General features: G+C 41.0%; 3 protein-coding genes across 3 annotated transcripts; 1 reads left to right on the forward strand and 2 right to left on the reverse strand.

Moving 5' to 3' along the window:
• Positions 1–1,932: 1,932 nt before the first annotated feature.
• Positions 1,933–3,858, forward strand: LOC109879206 (homeobox protein Nkx-2.5-like). Its single transcript, XM_020471393.2, has 2 exons — positions 1,933–2,273; positions 2,769–3,858. The coding sequence occupies exons 1-2, from the start codon at positions 1,940–1,942 to the stop codon at positions 3,380–3,382; spliced, it is 948 nt and encodes a 315-aa protein (XP_020326982.1). The 5' UTR covers positions 1,933–1,939; the 3' UTR covers positions 3,383–3,858.
• Positions 3,859–7,570: 3,712 nt separating this feature from the next.
• Positions 7,571–11,476, reverse strand: LOC109879198 (vesicle transport protein SEC20-like; the record flags this gene model as incomplete). Its single annotated transcript, XM_020471387.2, has 4 exons — positions 7,571–9,206; positions 10,809–10,927; positions 11,077–11,181; positions 11,382–11,476. Coding segments are annotated over 4 exons (528 nt in total), but the record flags the coding sequence as incomplete, so codon positions are not given.
• Positions 11,477–16,622: 5,146 nt separating this feature from the next.
• LOC109879195 (V-type proton ATPase subunit e 1-like) lies at positions 16,623–20,600 on the reverse strand. The gene is made up of 4 exons (XM_020471385.2): positions 20,367–20,600; positions 19,718–19,765; positions 18,521–18,646; positions 16,623–17,673 (listed from the first exon to the last, which is right to left on the reverse strand). Exons 1-3 carry the CDS (start codon positions 20,468–20,470, stop codon positions 18,553–18,555), a joined length of 246 nt encoding a protein of 81 aa, XP_020326974.1. The 5' UTR covers positions 20,471–20,600; the 3' UTR covers positions 16,623–17,673; positions 18,521–18,552.
• Positions 20,601–21,362: the final 762 nt, after the last annotated feature.

The raw sequence follows: 21,362 nt of genomic DNA on the forward strand, positions 1-21,362 counted from the left end.
AATTAAGTCAAACTCTGTCAGATAGGCCTGAAGGCCCGAGGACAGGCCTGTCTGTCATCAACTGTGAATAACCTTCAACCTTTTATTGAGATTCGTCACAACAGACTGCAGCCAACGCAATGTTAATTGTTTGCGAACGTTAAGAGGAAAGAATCTGACATGAAGAATGAAACGGTTTCCATGCGCTACACTGAGGCTCGTCTGAGTTCGGTTCGTTTACTTTATTTCACCAATTATTGCTGCGCGAGACACGGCAGTGTTGACGCTCTACTCCTCGCGACCATTCATCAGCTTTCGAGGCGCGCAAATAGTCTTAAAAACTATAAACACTGCGAGCCGGGTCGGAGACAGAGGGACCCATTTAGTTCCCGGGGTCTGTGTTAAACGCTGCTGTAGATAAAACAAACGATAATACTGTCTGTCTCGGCACCGCTGTCTCCACCAGCATTAATAATGGGTGTGATGCCAGCCCTGTGCGAGGTCCCCTCAGTGCGTCTTGGAATCTTTACGCACACCAATTCTCCCCAAAAACCTTGTCCTACTGATATTTTATTGGATGCATTTTTAGAGAATAACGTGACTTATCGAATAACTAGGCATATGATAGGCCCTACTTTTGTAGTGTACAAAAGTAGGGCCTAGTGTACATTTGTGGTGTACATAGCCTGTACATAATGTAGCTCGAGACGAATGTGTCATAAGGCATGACTACAAAAATGTTATGGTATGTGTGACACTCCTAGCCCGGGTGCGCTGCGTGGGTGGGTGGGAGGATGCTGGTTTGTTGTCTGTTATCACTTCCTGAAAGTCAGGCCAGCGGAGGAAGATACATGTTGGTCCCTATGGTCTTGCTGCCAGGGAAGTTCCCTCCACCTAGACGCTTTGCTGCTTGTCTGCTCTTATTCCCACCCCTTTGTGCATTATCAGTATACCTATCCATCCCTGTGTGTCCCCCAACCAACACACTTACCCTAAACCGGGTTCGTACCCTATCACCAACCGTACCCCCTAAACCTAAATCTTGACCTTAAATCAGGTACATATCCTCTACACAACCGTCCTGTTTCGTCTGGTCCTTTAATTTAAATGTTGATTTCATTCATGTAATCGATTTTCTGATATTATGCACTGCAGGTAGCCTAGCGGTTAAGCGTGTAACCGAAAGGTCACTGGTTCGAATCCCCAAGGTGGAAACATCTGCAGTTTTGCCCTTGAGCAAGACAGTTAACAAACAACTGTTCAACGGGCGCCGTTGACGTGGATGTCGATTAAGGCAGCTCCCTGCACTTCTCTGATTCAGAGGAGTTGGTTGGGTTAAATGCGGAAGACACATTTCGGGTGAATGCATTCAGTTGTGTAACTGGCTAAGCATCTCCTTGCATACGTTGAATGTCCGCCAAATAAAATGTATCATCATTAAACTATTAAACAGAACCTAACACAGACAGACAGGCTCGTGCACACATAGAAAAAGGTTCCAGTATTTATTTTATTCTCTTTTGCCTTCAACCATATACATTTTACGGGGAAAAATTAATAAAAATTGATAATAAATTCCAACCATCTATTATGGACAAAAGGCGTGTTTGTGACGGTGCGTAATGGGGCTGAAGTTGCATTCTGGATTCAGATGCACCACGGACATGTAGGGTTACATTACCAGCTATTATTTCAACATCACCGGAACTGGCAACACCAATAGGATGCCCCCTAACAACGTCCAATGAGAGACTTAACCTCCCCCTCATCCCCCCTCTCTTTTTCCCCATGCATAGCAGAAAGAGGCCAAGAAAAGTTAGGGACTCGAGTTGATAGTCAAGATCCCCCTCGGTTAAACAAACGAACGAGTACTTGAGCTCAGTAAATATTACTAAGAAGAGGAGATTTTGGAATCATTGGTTTGTTGCCATTTATATGTCAGATCAACTGATCTTTGGCAATGTTTTCCAGCCCCAGTACGTCCACACCCTTCTCGGTTAAGGATATATTAAACCTGGAGCAGCACACTAGAGCTGAAGATCTGGTCTCACTGGACATCTCTCCACGGATGGACTGTGCCTTACCGACCTCCTCCTGCATGCTGGGCCGCCTGAAACAGGAGCCGCTTCGGGAGATGTCGTCTGGAGGCTCGCTGTTTGGAGAGGAGCTCCATGAGGCTAAAGACAACAGAAATACTGCCCTCAACTTCGCCGCTGCATTCTATGGGAAATCTTTCTTAGAAATGGACATCAAGGATGGCAAGACGGACAGATTTGAGGGGAAATACAGAAAAGGTAACAGTTTATGATATTAGTATCGAAATAGCCCTAAGTGAAAATCTGAATAATTATGGAAGTAACCAAACAGATTTGCGACAATCTAAAACGTGTTGGCTAAGGATAAGACATTTCACAAGGGATGTAATAGCAATGCTACTCCTAGTGTACACCCTTATTCTGGAATAAGAACAGTCAAAGAGGCCTAATCTACTTTACAATTAAGGTGAAAATAAAGGAAAGTTGTAATTGAATTTTAGATTGCATTCTCTCGTCGGGATACCAAACAGTTCCATGGAAGTTTGATTACAATTTAGAAAATATAGCAATCATAATCGACTGAACCCATTTTACTTTTTGGACTCTGTAGGGCAGACCTAGAACGCTTGTCTAAACTATGTCTTGCTAAAAGTCTCCGAGCTGAATTCCTATTGTTGGGTCCTTTATACAATTTAACATACTGGAATTAAATTAAATACGTCTTAATTTATTCGTTTATTTCTATTCCACTAGACATGTCCTACACCTCTCAGAGCGAGCCGGCGGTGGACCTGAAGTCAGAGGACCCGGATCTGCCCACCAAACCCCGGAAGCGCAGGAAGCCGCGCGTGCTGTTCTCACAGGCGCAAGTGTATGAGCTGGAGCGTCGCTTTAAGCAGCAGAAATACCTGTCGGCTCCAGAGAGAGATCACCTGGCCGGAGTGCTCAAACTGACCCCCACACAGGTCAAGATCTGGTTCCAGAACCGCCGCTACAAGTGCAAGAGACAGCGACAGGACCAGAGCCTGGAGATGGTCGGTATCCCGCCGCCGAGACGCATCTCAGTCCCAGTACTGGTCCGAGATGGGAAGCCCTGCCTTGGAGACTCGACGACCTATAATAGTTCATATAATGTAGGCCTTAACCATTTCACTTATAACAGTTACCCAGCGTTCAGTAATTATCCCAGTCCTGGCTGTAATATGAACCATGCGTGTGACTATCCCACCACTGCGGTGCAGTCTATCCAGCCCTCACAAAACAACGGGAATTACATCAACTTCGGCATTGGGGAGTTAAATAACGTACAAAACACGTTTCCGTCCGGCAATGGAGTGTCTTCTTTACATGGAATCAGAGCGTGGTGAACGAATGATCGAAATATAACATTATCGTCAGACAAATTGTTTTAAATTGCATGCGCTTTTGCAATGGATGCATAGGCTTACTTGAGTGTTATGTCGATATATTCCATGTACTGTACTTCGACTGGCAAACTCTTGATGGCTGCTTAAACTAAATACATTTTATTTTCATTAGGTTACTAGTTTCTGAGATGGAATAGGGAGTTAATTGTGAAGTTGTATATGAGATGTAGGTATCTACTTCAGTGGGAAGGGAAAATATGTATACAATTTGTCAGTGGACATCTTACCCTCACTATCACCGTTTTCTTTGAGGTCACAAATGTACTGGAAGGCAATTATGTTTGTAGGTACTTAATACACGTATTATATGTAAATAAAGCTTTTCTTTTATGTAAATTAGAATTGTTCTGCATGAATTTGATAGGCTATTTCACGGGGGCGGACTACAGGACATATTCTGAGGCAGTGGTGGGAAAAGTACCCAAATGTCATACTGTAGTAAAAGTAAAGATACCTTAATAGAAAAAATGAAAGTCACCCAGTTAAATACTATTTGAGTAAAATCCTAAAGGTTTTAAATATGCTTAAGTATCAAAAGTAAATGTAATTACTAAAATGTACTTTTTACTTTTGATACTTAAGTATAAATCATTTCAAATTCTTTATATTAAGCAAAGCAAACGGACACGTTTTCTAGTTGTTTTATTGTATTTACAGATAGCCAGGGGGCACACTCCAACACTCGGACATCATTTACAAACAAAGCATGTGTTTAGTGAGTCCACCAGAGCAGAGACAGCAGTGATGACCAGGGATATTCTCTTGATAAGTGTTTGAATTAGACCATTTTCCTGTCCTGCTAAGAATTCAAAATGTATCGAGTACTTTTGGAAAAATGTATGCAGTAAAAAGTACATAATTTTCTTTAGGAATGTAGTGAAGTAAAAGTTGTTAAAAATATAAATAGTAAAGTAAAGATACCTCAAAAAACTACTTAAGTAGTACTTCAAAAGTATTTTTACTTAAGTACATTAAACCATTGTCCCGAAGGACATTTTTTAAATGAATAAATATGAACAAACAACTAGAACGAGATACAATTATATCACCTGATTATTTCTAATCATCTTCAATTATTTAGAAATTATTTCTAAATATGAAATGTAACTTATCGACCAATTATAATTTTAGGCCTAGTGCTTTCATAGAACTATAGCCTATCACTACGAATTCTATCAACCATTAATTATTTAAAAGGATGAATGTAGTATTTTATTTCTAATATTCATTACTATTATGCTTAATAAAACATGGATTCGCCTAATTGTATTGTATTTTTAATCCTATATAATAATAGCCTACATTAAAATCGTTACAATAGGCCTAGACGACAACAATTGTCAAATCGATAAGGAAATAATGTTCAAGATCACACAATCTAAAGCATTTAAATCATTTTTAACTTTACAGCCATTAAATCTCCAGGGTTTTTTCTTCAGTTTCACGACTCACTAGCCTACAAATTGAATAAACACCAGGCCAATCCTAGCACATAAAGATACCATATGTCAGTGTGTTTTAATATTAGGAAAATCGTCCATCACGGTAGCCTATAGTAATTGCCATTGTCTATAGCCAGCACACATTACCAGTAATCCATGTCAAACAATCTCACCCGCTACCCGTAAAGCGGTTCACGTATGTTTAACGTCAGGTTAAACCATTCAAGTGGCTATTAGAGACCTTCAATCTACTATAACCGGAAACTAAAGTTGTTTTTTTTAACACAACGACTTACCGGCCTCTCCATAAAATATGTTTGGAGCATGTCACGCAATTTTGACTAAATAAGACAAATATGTGGAGGGCTTTAGACGTTTCTTGTATATAGGCTAAATCTATAGGTCCGGCCTACAAGGTCACGCCCAGTTAGACCTTCTTCTACAGGTGCATGTCAGTCCCCATTAGGCGAGGTCGTGAGATAGCATCACTGACATAATTTAAATATTTACAGAAAGGTTTGTGACCGTTCAGAAGGGTTGTGTTTAAAGTCCATCAGACGTGTCGTCAGTAGAAACAGTTCAGTGTTTGGGGAAATGCGTTCATCATCCTCATCATTAATCAGACAGTGACTGCTGATCCACAGTCAAATTCTGAAATCGCCCACAGGCCCTCAGAAATACACTGACAAATGTATTTAGAAACGGCACCAAATAACCTACAAAACCATCACTGCACAGGCCCTAAATTAAAACAGCATTGTTTAATGTGCCATAATATATAATAATAATATTTATTGATACCTGTCATTAATATGATAATTACATGTTAGTCATTTAACAGACACTTATCCAGTGTCTTACAAAAGATGCTGATGAAACGGATTTATATACAGGGCCTTCAGAAAGTATTCATACCCCTTGACCTATTCCACATGTTGCCTTTCAGCCTGAATTCAAAATGGATTAAATATATTCTCACCCATCTACACACAATATCCCATAATGATAAAGTGAAAACATGTTTTTTTTTTTTGAAATGTTAGCAAATGTATTTACAATGAAATACAGAAATATAACATTGACTTAATTATTCACACACCTGAACATGGTTTCCCCTCTATTATTTTGCCTGTGCTTAGCTCCATTCCGGAAAAAAATGTATCCTGAAAAACTCCCCAGTCCTTAATGATTCCAATCATACATATAACATGATGCAGCCACCACTATGCTTGAAAATATGGAGAGTGATACTTAATGTGTTGAATTGTATTTGCCTCAAATATAACACTTTCTATTCAGGACAAAAAGTGAGTTGCTTTGCGACAGTTTTTGCAGTATTACTTTAGTGCCTTGTTACAAACAGGATGCATGTTTGGGAATACTTTTATTCTGTACAGGCTTAATTATTTTCACTCAGTCAATTAGATTCGTTTTGTGGAGTAACTACAATGTTGTTGATCCATCCTCAGTTCTCCCATCACAGCCATTAAGCTCTGCAACTGTTTTACAGTCACCATTGGCCTCATGGTGAAATCCCTACCCGGTTTCCTTGCTCTCCAGCAACTGAGTTAGGAAGGAAGCCTGCATCTTTGTAGTGACTGGGTGTATTGATACATGATCCAAAAGGTAATTAATAACTTTACCATGTTCAAATGGATATTCAATGTCTGCATTTTTTTTCCTACTCATCTACCAATACTTTAGGTGACCTTCTTTTGCGAGGCATTGGAAACATGCACTGCTCGACTGAGACTTACAGATAATTGTATGTGTGGGGTACAGAGATGAGGTAGTTAATCAAAAAGACAATGCAATTTGTTATGTGACTTGAGTACTATTTCACTCCTGAATGTATTTAGGCTTGCCATAACAAAGGGGTTGAAAACTGAAATTCCTGCTTTTCATTTGTAATTAATAACATTTCTAAAGACACACTTTGATATTATGGAGAAGAGTGTGTATCAGTGACACATCCCAATTTAATCCATTTTAAAGTCAGTCTGTAACATCAAAATGTGGAAAAAGTTAAGGGGTGTGAATACTTTCTGAAGGCACTGTAGCACATTAAAAAGCCCCTTAGGCAGCATTGTGTGGGGGAGCCCACTTCCCCTCACTCTGTGGTACTCAGTGTAGAACACAGTTCAGGGCCTGCCACTAAACAGGACCTATTCACATCTCAAGATCATGCACACCTCTCCTCTTGATTGACACTATCACGGTGCTCTGTAAGAATAGCTCCATTTGCTTGACATAGAGCTGCTATAAGTGTGCAGCTAAAGGGACGGTATGAGGAATTGGCCGAACACAATGGCCGCCACTTTAAAACGAGTAAGAACCGCTTAGCCTTCTCTTAGGTCTATTGACTCTCTCCACATGTACTCACTAATGCGTGTCACTGTCAAAAATGTTTTTTTATGTTGTATTGTCACATAGGTCCAGTAAAATCTGTGGTTGTATATGGTCAACCGTAGTAGTACAGCGTACCTGGAGCAAATGATGGTTAAGTGCCTTGCTCAAGGGCATATCAGATTTTTCACCTTGTCAGTTTGGGTATTTGAACCAGCAACCTACCGGTTACTGGCCCAACGCTGTAACCACTAGGCTATCTGCACAGTCTGTCCCCACTGATTCGGAGTCAGATATGACATATAACACACGCAACTGAGACAACTCAGGTAGACAAAGTCAGGGGCCTTTATTGGTACACTGAACAGAAAGGTCAACATGAAAACAGATTTATATTTCCCAAATTACATGTGAGACCATCACCATAAAGAGGGTGGAGAGGTCATGCAGCTACCAGCCCCCCTCTACACACATCCCTTACAAAGTGTTGAAAAGGCAACGTCAGATAACAGGTCCACGCCAACCTAAAAATACCCCCCACCCTCCACCCCCGGTGGAAAGAAAGGGAGCAGGAGAGGGAAACGGGTCAGAGTAATCTGCTTTTCTGGGTCTTATCTGAAGAAAGGCAGAGATGCATGGTTCCTTATCGGTGACTATGTGATTACTGCCACAGCTTTTCAGATTTGTTTCTGCCCTGGTGCCTGGGCTGCTCAGTTCCCCCTGCTGCTAGCTTTTCTGCCCTGGTGCCTGGGCTGCTCAGTTCCCCCTGCTGCTAGCTTTTCTGCCCTGGTGCCTGGGCTGCTCAGTTCCCCCTGCTGCTAGCTTTTCTGCCCTGGTTGGTCAGCACTGTACCCAGTACAGTTCACCCTGCTGCTAGCTTTTCTGCCCTGGTTGGTCAGCACTGTACCCAGTACTGTTCACCCTGCTGCTAGCTTTTCTGCCCTGGTTGGTCAGCACTGTACCCAGTACAGTTCACCCTGCTGCTAGCTTTTCTGCCCTGGTTGGTCAGCACTGTACCCAGTACTGTTCACCCTGCTGCTAGCTTTTCTGCCCTGGTTGGTCAGCACTGTACCCAGTACAGTTCACCCTGCTGCCAGCTACTGAGAGCAGGCCTCACCACTGCTGAGCCAAGCCAGCTAGCTCCGTAAGGAAATACTGACGACCAGATGCTAGACCAGAGTCACTGAAACTTGTGTGGTTGATATGCACATCCTACATGTCCACGCTGCTGCTTGGAGATTCATTTTTGTTTATTTTTACACTATTTAATAAAGTCAACGTTTTGTTCAAAAACTGATTACATTACAGAGAATGTGTTACACATTGACATGAATCCCTATACTTTAAATAATGGTCAGGAGAAAATGTAATCTGCATCAAATAAGGCAACTACTACAGTACATTTATTTCTCTTTCAGAGCAGGATATAGATAACTGGGCAACAGCTTTAACTTCCTGCGATGAAATAATACAGTAACATGATAATCATAACAATTGGTTACATTAACCATCAAACTTTCCTCTAAGTATTGCAAACAGCTGATATTCCTTCCATGACGAACAAATAATGTTTAAAATAGGCTTATCCCCAAAGCCATTTCTACTGTGTGTGTGCACAAGTCTTTAAAATGTTGATTTGGATTTACATTAATAAGCACTATGTTAATGTTACAATACTTATCTCACACGACTCACTTATGTCATAAATTATCTTATATGATCATAGTTACTCGAATCAAAGTTGCTCTAAAAGTAACTTAGTTAAAGTTAGTTGTGTCTGGTCTGGAGGAAAAATAACCTCTTCTTGAGGATGTAGAAGATCACGGTGAGAAAGAGTACGAGAGCGAGGAAGATTAGCAGTTTGTCAGTGAGCTCCCTGAGGTTGTACATAGTGATGAGCTTTCTCCCTAGCTGGATGGTTCCGGTCATGGCCTTAAACTCATCATTCATCTCCAGGACTGCCTGAGACGAGGTTGCTATAGAGGAGAGAGTCCACACTGGGCAAAGACTTTGGGTTTGGACATACAGTTGAAGTCTGAAGTTTACATACACCTTAACCAAATACATTTAAACTCAGTTTTTCACAATTCCTGACATTTAATCCTAGTAAAAATTCCCTGTCTAAGGACAGTTCGGATCACCACTTTATTTTAAGAATGTGAAATGTCAAAATAATAGTAGAGAGAATTATTTATTTCAGCTTTAATTTGTTTTCATCACATTCCCAGTGGGTCAGAAGTTTACATACACTCAATTAGAATTTGGTAGAATTGCCTTTAAATTGTTTAACTTGGGTCAAGCGTTTCGGGTAGCCTTCCACATGCTTCCCACAATAATTTGGGTGAATTTTGGCCCATTCCTCCTGACAGAGCTGGTGTAACTGAGTCAGGTTTGTAGGCCTCCTTGCTCGCACATGCTTTTTCAGTTCTGCCCACAAATGTCTATAGGATTGAGGTCAGGGCTTTGTGATGGCCACTCCAATACCTTGACTTTGTTGTCCATAAGCCATTTTTCCACAACTATTGAAGTATGCTTGGGGTCATTGTCCATTTGGAAGATCCACTTGTGACCAAACTTTAACTTTGACGTCTTGAGATGTTGCTTCAATATATCCACATAATTTTCCTACCTCATGATGCCATCTATTTTGTGAAGTGCACCAGTCCCTCCTGCAGCAAAGCACCCCTACAACATGATGCTGCCACCCCGTGCTTCATGGTTGGGATGTTCTTTGGCTTGCAAGCATCCCCCATGTCAAGCAAATAGGCACTGAGATTGAAGGTCGGCCTTGAAATACATCCACAGGTACACCTGCAATTGACTCAAATTATGTCAATTAGCCTATTGGAAGCTTCTAAAGCCATGACGTCATTTTCTGGAATTTTCCAAGCTGATTAAAGGCACAGTCAACTTAGTGTATGTAAACTTCTGACCCACTGGAATTGTGATACAGTGAATTCTAAGTGAAATAATCTGTCTGTAAACAATTGTTGTAAAAATGACTTGTGTCATGCACAAAGTACATGTCCTAACCAACTTGCCCAAACTATAGTTTTTGTGGAGTGGTTGAAAAACGAGTTTTAATGGCTCCAACCTAAGTGTATGTAAACTTCCGACTTCAACTGTATCAAATACTGCCAGCTGTTACTGCCAGCTGGTTGCTTGTATTTAAATAAGGCACCTGAGAAAGAAACAGTCCTTGGGTCCTCCATTTTGAAGGCTTTTGGTGGAACCATCTAAATATTGTTCTCACCAGTGATGTAATGGAAGGTAAACACAGCAAATGGCACTTACACACCTTTTTAAAGTTGCTGAAACGTTTACCCACCTATTGCAAACAAATGCATTGTAAATATAGGGAGTATTACTTTATTCACTGTGAAAGGCGATCTGTGTTTACCCACTTTTTACCACTACATCACTGCTTCTCATTCATCTAGTTCTTACAGATGTGTAAACACTGAAGGAAAAGGGAGCTAGGGGATGGGGTCAGGGGCCGAAATTATAAACACTACTGTCCTCTCAGAAACAAGACTCCGATAGCATTCACTCTCTGTACTCTAGGGGGAGCCACTCACCCAGCATGGTTATGGATTCCTCGCTCTGCGTCACCTGCTGTGACATCATCTGGCTGATGCTCATCAGGCTCTCTGTGATGTCACTGGACGTCTGGGCCAGGCCCTCTTTGGTCACCTTTCTGATTGGAGAAAAAAAACAAAAAAAACATTCTAAATCTTCATAGTAACAGACAACAATAAGACAAAGTATAAACACACAGTGGGTGAAATAAGGGAAAGACAATGAAACACTCCAGAAGAGTATCTAGAAACAGGCAATATCGTTTACCGTTGTCTAAATTCACTATCTCCTCCATAGAGAAGAGATTCCTTCTCCAGGTTGTCCAGCGACAGTTTACTGGCCAGGTTGGCTTTCTTCCATACTGTCTGGTTAATGTAGGGGTAGAAAACACACCATTTCATTAGGATGCTCGTGTACAGTTTATGCAGTAGACTGGATTCAGTACTGAAGCAACAGCAGTAATCCACACTCCTACCATGCTAATCCACACTCCTACCGTGCTAATCCACACTCCTACCGTGCTAATCCACACTCCTACCGTGCTAATCCACACTCCTACCATGCTATTTTACCTGAGCATCTGCCTACGGTGTCTGTCCACCTCACTGAGTAGAGCCAGTTTGTCTGACTCCTTATCCTGCTCCCTCCCCTTCTGATCTAGGTCCAGTCAAACACTGTTCAATTCGTCAACAATAACTATGACGAAAAATACTCGTCAAATACCTATTTTTCCTGATTAAAACTATGATGACGTGGCGCCCTGTGAAAAAAACCCATTACCTTTTCATTTTAGTCAACAAAAATGTGACGAAACGAGAATTCCACAACAGCATAATGGACATTTAATTTGTCATGAAGCATTTTTTCATACATTTTGTACAATCAGAAACATGCAAGCAAAATATTTCATGCAATCCTCTCATTGGCAGAATTGACACATTTCATTTGCGCGGTCTGATTGAGCTGATCTGCCCGGCTCTGCCACACAGCCACCAGGCAGTCACTTCAGTCACTCTTTGATCACATCAGAAGCTCTATTTCCCCATGTGCGCTGTTATTCATTCATCTGTGTTGCCGCTCTCATGCCGCAGTCAGGAAATGCGACATGTGGTTCATTTATTCATATGGGAAAAATGAATGCTATTTGTTGACTATTAAAAGTACAGTAATGCTTCTGGCATTTTTGTAAAGCTCAAATCCCCCTTTCATTGAAACCACTGGAATTTAACCCCTTGACAGTTATGATGGAAAGAAAATTAGAGCTGTAAATTGTTTAACCTGTAGCCAAGCCTTTATAGACTATATGGTTAATTACGGCTGGCATTGGTTATAATCTGACACAATATCAAATGTTGCCAGCTAAGGTATATGAGGCCTAGTTGGACAAGGCACGTGGTGGAAATTAGAGGTAGCCTAAATATTCGTTATTTAATAGACAAAACGCACTGACTAAGTGACTAAAACTAGACTAAAATTGTCCAGAGTTTTAAGTCGACTGATAACTAAAACTAACTAAGGACGAATCATCCCCAGCTTCCAATTGGCTCATTCATCCCCCATCCTCTCCCCTGTAACTATTACCCATGTCATTACTGTAAATCAGGATGTTTTCTCAGTCAATTTACATGGTAAAATAAGGGTTAAATAAAAATACATGAAATGACTAACAGTTTATTTGGATAGTCCATCTGTAGATGCTCTTTAGACTATCAGTAACATTTAAACTAACTATATACTAACCCTAAAGCATGAAACACGATAATCTCGCTGCTGATAGACTGCCAATATGTACTTATTACAGTAGGAGGCCGTTTCTTGTCTCGCTAGAACAAACGCGGTACCTGCTGCGTGCCGAACCGGTAGCAACGAACCTACAGCAATGGTTGTCAGTTGCCAACAACTTGACTTTGAGCCAATCAGAGAGCACAAACCTCCACGAAGGGGAGCATAAAGGGCATTTTCTCTGTACATCCACGATGAGCCAGTCACACTTCATATGCAGTGAAGGCTATGGGATGGTAGCTACCGAAGTGACAGACGCAATGCCCACAACACTAAATACTTCCTCCAAGCTAGCTAACCACTGTTGTGTTTTAGGTTACTGTCCTGCTAAAAGGTGGATTTGTCTCCCAGTGTCTGTTGGAAAGCAAACTGAACCAGGTTTTCCTCTAGGACTTAGCCTGTGCTTAGCTTTACTCCTTTTCTTTTGATCAAAAAATAAACTCTAGACAAGCATACCCATAACATGATGCAGCTATCCCCGTGCTTGAAAATATGAGGAGTGGTACCCAGTAACATGTTGGATTTGCCCCCAAACATAATGCTTTGTATTCAGGACCAAAAGTAAATTTTTTGCAGTATTAGTTTAGTGCCTCATTCTGTACAGGCTTCCTTTTCACGCTGTCATTTAGGTTAGTATTGTGGAGTAACTACAATGTTATTGACCCATCCTCAGTTCTCCAATCACAACCATTAAAAACCTGTTTTAAAGTCACCAGTGGCCTCATGGTGAAATCCCTCAGTGGTTTCCTTCCTCTCCATCAACTGAGCTTGGAAGGACACCTGTATGTTGGAGTGACAGGGTGTATTGATAGTTTTGATACATAATCCAAAATGTAACTTCATACTCAAAGCGATTCTCAATACCCGTTGTTTTATTCTACCCCCATCTACCAATAGAAGCCCTTCTTTGCGAGGCACTGAAAACCTCCCTGGTCTTTGTCGTTGAATCTGTGCTTGAAATACACTGCTCGACTGAGGGACCTTACAGATAATTGTATGTATGGGCTACGAAGACGGGGTAGTGATTCAAATTCATGGAAAACACCATTATTGCACAAAGAGTGAGTCCATGCAACTTATCTGATTTGTTAAGGAAATTTTTACTCCTGAACTTTAGGCTTTCCATAACAAAGGGGTTAAATACGTATTAACTCAAGACACTTCTGATTATAATTTTTATTCATTTGTAAACATTTCTAAAAACGTAATTCCACGTTGACACTCTGGGGTATTGTGTGCAGATCAGTGACTAAATCTAAATGTAATCCACTTTAAATTCAGGCGGTAAAACCAAAATGTGGAAAAAGTCAAGGGGTGTGAATACTTTCTGAAGGCACTATCTAGTTGTGGCCGTCTGGGATATGTTAACATTAACTAACACGCTAAACATTTGTCTATGGGCTGGCACTGGCAGTAAGACATTATGAAGAGTGAATTAAATAGTTTTTGTTATCTTGCTAGGTAGTTATCTAGCTGTGGCCATCTGGCTCTTAACAAGAGTTTTCTACTAAATAGCAACATCAGCACCAAAGACTTGTATTACTCCATCTGTGTTAGCGCAGATAGCTTGGAATGTAGACCATAAGCATACCCGAACAACACTACTGCCACCTTGTGGTGGAGTGTTTCAACAAGGCTGAGTGGCTGACTTCCAAGGTCTTTGCTGTGTGAACTCTAAAGAGATCGAACAGTGTCGACAGTCAAGAGGTGGTAGGTAACCCCCTTTGTTTTTACACTGCTGCTACTCGCTGTTTATTATCACTTTACCCCTACCTGTACAAATTACCTTGACTAACTTGTACCCCCACACATTGACTCGGTACCGGTACCGCCTGTATATAGCCTCGTTATTTTGTGTTACTTTTAATTGTATACTTTATTTAGTAAATATTTTCTTAAATATTTATTGAACGGCATTGTTGGTTAAGGGCTTTTAGGTAAGCATTTCATGGTAAGGTTGAACCTGTTGAATTTGGCGCATGTGACAAATACAATTGGATTTGATTTAATAAGTACTGTCGGCAGGCAAATGTTTGCCAATCCTACCGGTTTGTCTGAGCATTTAAAGTTGGATTTATTTGGATAGTGTCTTGTTTTGCACAAACTATAGTTTATATATGAATATTACAGATGGGCCATCTATAGATATTAGTGATACTCTACAGACTATTTCACCTAACCCCTGCAAGCAGTAGCAGATCCAGACTGTTGATACATTCTACAGATGGTCATACTATCCGAATAAAGCGACCGAAATCACTCAAATGTGACTAAGACTAAAATAGCTGCCAATATTTACACAGTTGTCAAACACGCAGTAGTTTCCTACAAACACCGATGGGATACAGGTCAATATACCCGATGTACAAAAGGGTTGAATATCAAGTCTAAATAGGCTTGTCTCCTTTTCGCCATGTCTGATAGATATGGACAGGTGAAATCTGCACCAGGCAGTTGAAGAACAGGAAATGAGGAATGGAGCATATATATTATTATTATTCTTTTTTACATTAAGACGTATTGGAGACAGGAAGATTAACTATGTCTCTTATGTGAATCCGTAGCCACTGGTGTAAAGTACTTAAGTGGTTTTGGGGGTGTCTGTAATTTATTATATTATTAAAATATATTATATTTTTGACTACATTTACTTCACTACATTCCTTAAGAAAATATTGTACTTTTTACTCCATACATTTTGAATGGTTAGCAGGACAGGAAAATAGTCCCGATTGACGCATTTATCAAGCGTACATCCCTGGACTTCGCTACTGCCTCTGGTCTGGCATACTCACTAAACACATATGCTTCGCTGGTAAATAGTCTGAATGTTGGAGTGTGTCCGTGACCTTCCGTAAAAAAAAAAAAAAAGGTGTCATCTGGTTTGCTTAATATAAGGACTTTGAAATTATTTATAAATTTCCCTTTTGATACTTAAGTATATTTTAAACCACATACTTTTAGACTTTTACTCAAGTAGAATTTTACTGGGTGCCTTTTACTCTATTCATTTTCTATTGAGTTATCTTTACTTGTACTCAATTATGACAATTGGGTAACATTACTTTTTCCACCGCTGTCCGTAACGTAAGGTTTATTTTTATTTTTTACTTTTCTAAACTTTATTAGGGTAATATAAAAAGTCAAGCCAATGTTTATAGGGAAAATACGAGCAGAAGAGCAAATGTAAACCAGGGAAAAAAACACAATAGGGGGCCCCCCCCCAAAGCAAAAAAATAAATAAAATAAGTTTGACAACCCTCTACAGGTTTTGTTTTCACTTCGGCAATCAACTGTCAGTTTGACGCGTGGTCCTGTACACTCACTGATTTCCTCATTTCAATGAGTTCAAATCAAATCAAAATGTATTTGTCACGTGCGCCGAATACAACAGGTGTAGACCTTACAGTGAAATGCTTACTTACAGGCTCTAACCAATGGTGCGAAAAAAGTGTGTGTGTGTCGCTAAGTAAAGAAATAAAACAGTAAAAAGACATTTGAAAAGAGTAGCAACGCTATATACAGACACCGGTTAGTCAGGCTTATTGAGGTAGTATGTACATGTAGGTATTGTTAAAGCAACTATATGCATATGATGAACAGACAGTAGCAGAAGCTAAAAAGTGGCATTGAGTTAATGAGAGATAAAGATCAAATCTGGCAAATGTATTTTCTGTGATATCCAAAACAATAAATCAGTCAAAATCTATTCCAACTCCCAGCCATTGTACCAAAATGGGTAGGTGGCCATTGCTGAATAAAGAGGCCAAACAGCTGCGACAGAAAACAAGGTTATTCTCCACAATGAGAACAGCAACATACGTATTATATAGTCAAGAACAAGAGCTTACTGAATCGATAGTCATACCTGCACGAGAACCTTTACTTCCAAGTCATGTTTGATGGTTTCTTGCAGGCATATTCAGACGTGGACAAGAGAACACCATGCTCGACAACAAACCGCAAGGGACTATTTTGGTGTTGAGCAACAAGAACCGGTTTAACAAAACGCAAAAACTTGTAAATCAATAGATGGATTGATTGATGGTTTAATATCAATAATTTCTAAGGACAATGAATGAAAGCCATCACAAACACCCAATGAGGGACACATGGAATCAAAGAAAGGCCACATTACGTGCAACATACATATTAACATATGGGGTAGCTATAGTCCAATAAAAAGGAGCCTAAAGTTACTGTTGAGGCCAATTGGCTCCAGCAGACGAACCAGTATGAATCGATTATTCATTGCGGTACGGTTCTAGAAACATAAAGCCCTTTACTTTCATATCACATCAAAATAATTTCACAAATGCTAAATATACACTTAATGCAGTTTTAACCAGTTATTTTACAGTGACACGTTTGTGGCGCCCATCTCCCGTGTACACGCAGGTGTTCCTAGTCGCAGAAAGCAAATTAGCAGGTAGTCGCTTCTGTCTACTGTAAACAAACGCTGTAAAAACGGAAATTTGACCGTTTGGGAGCCCCAACCCTATTAAAAATAAGTGTAGTAATTTAACATATTTTTCCCTAGCTGATATGAAAGATATGTTCCTATGTTTCCAAAACCTTACCGCAAGCGATGCTTGTTTATGTTTAGAGCAAGCATCGGGGCTCCTCTGGCGAGAAGTTGGTATAGTCAATAGGTGCTAAGGTTAGTTAGCGTCTATGAATGACAAAGGGGGATACCTAGTCAGTTGTACAACTGAATGCATTCAACTGAAATGTGTCTTCCGCATTTAACCCAACACCGAATGGGCTAGGGTAACTAGTACCATGCCTTGCAAGATCATATATCAGTATTAGAATATCAAAAAGTCACAGCACAACATACAGAACATGCCATACAAATCAAAGAAAAGGTTGATACTTCCATTCTTAAAGTAGTAAAGAGGATATTTTTAGAAAAGTCCTTTGAGGATCAGTTTGTACGAAGCACCTTTGCAGGCATCTCTCCACACTCTCTAAGGTCGGGTGTCAAAGGCTGGGTAAGGCTCTAGATTTACAAGAACAGTTCCCTTTGTGAGGAGGCGATCGCGTGCTTCATTGGTGTACAGCAGTGAGTCCGGTCCTCTCCTACAGAGAAAATGTTTAAAGTTAATTATGTATTGCTTTTCCCATCTGGGCATTGCTTTCAGATCAGTGCAGATGAGATGATTTCATAAAAAGTACAGATTAAAATAGATAAGGAGTGGAAGCCACAACTACAGACTACTATTGACAGAGGTTTATTTGTTAATTGAGTCATTTAATCTTGTGGCCTACACATTTGCAGCTAAAAAAGCTGAATTGCCGTAGACTTACAGATGACACAAGGAGCCGAGGCATCTGACCGAGTTTACCTGTAACGGGAGAGGAGACCGAGGCATCTGACCGAGTTTACCTGTAGCGGGAGGAGACCGAGGCATCTGACAGAGTTTACCTGTAACGGGAGAGGAGACCGTGGCATCTGACCGAGTTTACCTGTAGCGGGAGAGGAGACCGTGGCATCTGACCGAGTTTACCTGTAGCGGGAGAGGAGACCGAGGCATCTGACTGAGTTTACCTGTAGCGGGAGAGGAGACTGAGGCATCTGACCGAGTTTACCTGTAGCGGGAGAGGAGACCGTGGCATCTGACCGAGCTTACCTGTAGCGGGAGAGGAGACCGAGGCATCTGACCGAGTTTACCTGGAACGGGAGAGGAGCAAGGGCTGGTAGACTAGGGCCAGTGGGTTTACCTGTAGCAGGGGAGGGGCCGAGGACTGGTAGACTAGGGCCAGTAGGTTTACCTGTAGCAGGGGAGGGGCCCGAGGACTGGTAGACTAGGGCCAGTGGGTTTACCTGTAGCAGGGGAGGGGCCGAGGACTGGTAGACTAGGGCCAGTGGGTTTACCTGTAGCAGGGGAGGGGCCGAGGACTGGTAGACTAGGGCCAGTGGGTTTACCTGTAGCAGGGGAGGGGCCGAGGACTGGTAGACTAGGGCCAGTGGTAGTACATGTACCAGATGGTATCGTTCTTTAGAGCTGGTCCAAACAGAGGGTTGAGCTGGGCCAGGATCGCTATCAGCCAGCTGAAAACATACAACACATACTAATGATTACACATCTACATATGTCTGTCATGGCTTCTGTTATGTCTAACGGCGTTCTTTGTGGACCCCAGGAAGAATAGCGGTCACTAAAGCATCTAATGGGGATCTAAATGAGGAATAAAGATGCCTTGTTCTACCCTATAGTAATGGATGAACATCACAGCAGCGTCAGCTATAATAGAGGAATCCAACTAAGAGTTCAGCAGACTGAAGGAGACAACATATCACTAGATACTTCCCTCTGCTGCCGTGAACACCATCCCCATTATGTGGCCTGCACTGCACCCTGGTGGACATACGGCAAAGTAACATGACACGGCTTTATCTGCTAGCCTCAGAAGCTAAATAATTAACTAGGAAATTAAATGGCATCTCAGGACTACCAGGTTATATTGAATGGAATGATTACGTACAATACAAGCAATAGACATACTCTCGGATCATTGACCCACCATACTCTAGGGATAGATTTATTTTCTCTATTGGAAAAAACAACCGCGATGAACTTTGAGCATGTCAACATCTGTTAATGACTGGTAATCATTATGTACTGATGTTGGGACATTGAAATCGAGCTGCAGTCGTCCCAATCAATGTTAATGGCAAATGACCTAAGGGAGAATGGTGTTCCCTCTCTGTGTCTCTATGTGGGACAGATGCTGAACACTTCCCTAGCTCCACATATAGGCCAATAGTCCCGTTTCACACTTTCATGAAAGCAACATTATGCATGATGCAAGATTCACCACACACAACGCTGGGCTTTAATCATTACGCCGATTCTGTTTCAAAACGTTTTGCAACAAAAAATGTTTACGCAAAACAGAAAACGCAAAAGAGCGTTTCTATTGGTCAAATTCAGGTAGGTCCTTCCCAGTTGCATTTGCTCTGTTTGATTCTTAAAACAGTAAAGGGTTTCCGTAATGAATACAGCCTTGATGTTGCCCGCCTGCACCTTGTTCCAACCAACTGAGCCAAATTAATACAAGAAGGGCCCTCATAGTGATACTGTTAAATATTCAGCTACATTCCTGGGAGGACTATACTTACAACAGGTAGCAGCAGACAGCAGTTAGCACCAACATGGTAACTATCACTCTGTGGAGGGGGAGAGAGAGGCATTATTGCACTGGGCCAAGACATTATTACAAAGCAGTAACAATAAATTAGGCTATAGATGTGTACAACAACAAACCAAATATTAGTTTGTTAGTCCTATATCTATGGTTTATTATGGCAAGTGCTCATCTCCCAGACGTACTACTGGGCCTACTTCATGCAGATAGGGCTTTATTATGCCAACTTCAGTCACATGCAAGTGACAGAGCAGATGGGAACTAGAAATGGACTGGGGAAGTTCCAAAATTACATCTTAATTCCATCAATTTTTATCCAACAAAACGAAATTTGTCAAACGTTAAAGCTTATTAGTACTTTAAAGTCAACTCAACTATTGTTGGACATGATGAGCAATATTGTTGACAAAAGAACCAGCTGCCAAAAAGTATAATAATTTAGCAACGGACTGAAAAGCAAATAAAAAGTTATTGGACGCATACACATAAAATACGTTTAACATTTTCCACGAATATGAATACAAGAGACATTTGAGGTGTAGCATGAAGTACGTCCTTTGTTTGCAAACTTTTATAGTTAGCAAGATATTGCTTTTTCCTATCATGTTAGCTAATTTACTCACCCTCTGTTCGGTCCCTTGGGGACAAACCACGGCACAACTCCACCAATAATCCCCCAAAACAGAGTCATCACCGACATAGGAATTACAAAACTAAGCTCCGCCATGTCTGTCTTTGGTTATAGAGTTTTAAAAGTAGAAAAAGTTAACTTATGCGCTTGATAACGCTACACGACCTCGAAGTAGCGAAATGCTACCAGACTAGGAAGTATGGATCACATGACGTCGCCACAATAAACTGGGCTGGTAGTCCAAGATTTTTTATAAATAAACCAAGATAGACCACAGCCTGTCGTTTCCAATGCGAACAGATGGGTCATAGTGGGCAGAGCCCAGCACGAGCTAGCGAGATCATATTGGCCCGTTCTAGCATACATCTGTATAGTTCCGTTAGGGAACGTCTACTCTGTGAAATGCGCGTGTGCAATAACTCGATTTTGCACTCCTAAACAACGCGATTTTTTACAACTTTAGCAAAGGCGAAAGTCTACAAAACTTAGTCCACTCTGTTCATAACAGATTTTATTTTTGGGAACAGCAAACTGCATTGAGATCAAATGTTTAATCGATGAGAAAATTTGCTAAATGTATCCCAAAATCCATCTCGTTCCAGCTTCTCCCACTCCCCGCCAGTGTGCTTCCTCTCACTACCATATTTGGTAGTGAGTGGAAACGCCAAACGGATGCTTCATAATCCAGTGATATATCTGGCTCATTGTTTTGTGGGGTAGTGGTGCCAAAAGTTGTTCATAAACTGATCCTTAGAAACTTGATCCAATGGGAAAATCAATGGAGGTTTTGGATAAATGGCCAAAATATCTTATACCTTTTTTCTATGAAATAATCTTCATCAACTAATGGCACTTTTTGTGAATTTTGAAGTATTTATGTAATAACAAAAAGCCCTCCAGGACACATACAGCACCCGATGTCACAGGAAGGCCAAAAAAGATCATCAAGGACAACAACCACCCAAGCCACTGCCTGTTCACCCCGCTA

The sequence above is a fragment of the Oncorhynchus kisutch genome, linkage group LG15 (genome assembly GCF_002021735.2).
Source record: "Oncorhynchus kisutch isolate 150728-3 linkage group LG15, Okis_V2, whole genome shotgun sequence".
Lineage (NCBI taxonomy): Eukaryota > Metazoa > Chordata > Actinopteri > Salmoniformes > Salmonidae > Oncorhynchus > Oncorhynchus kisutch.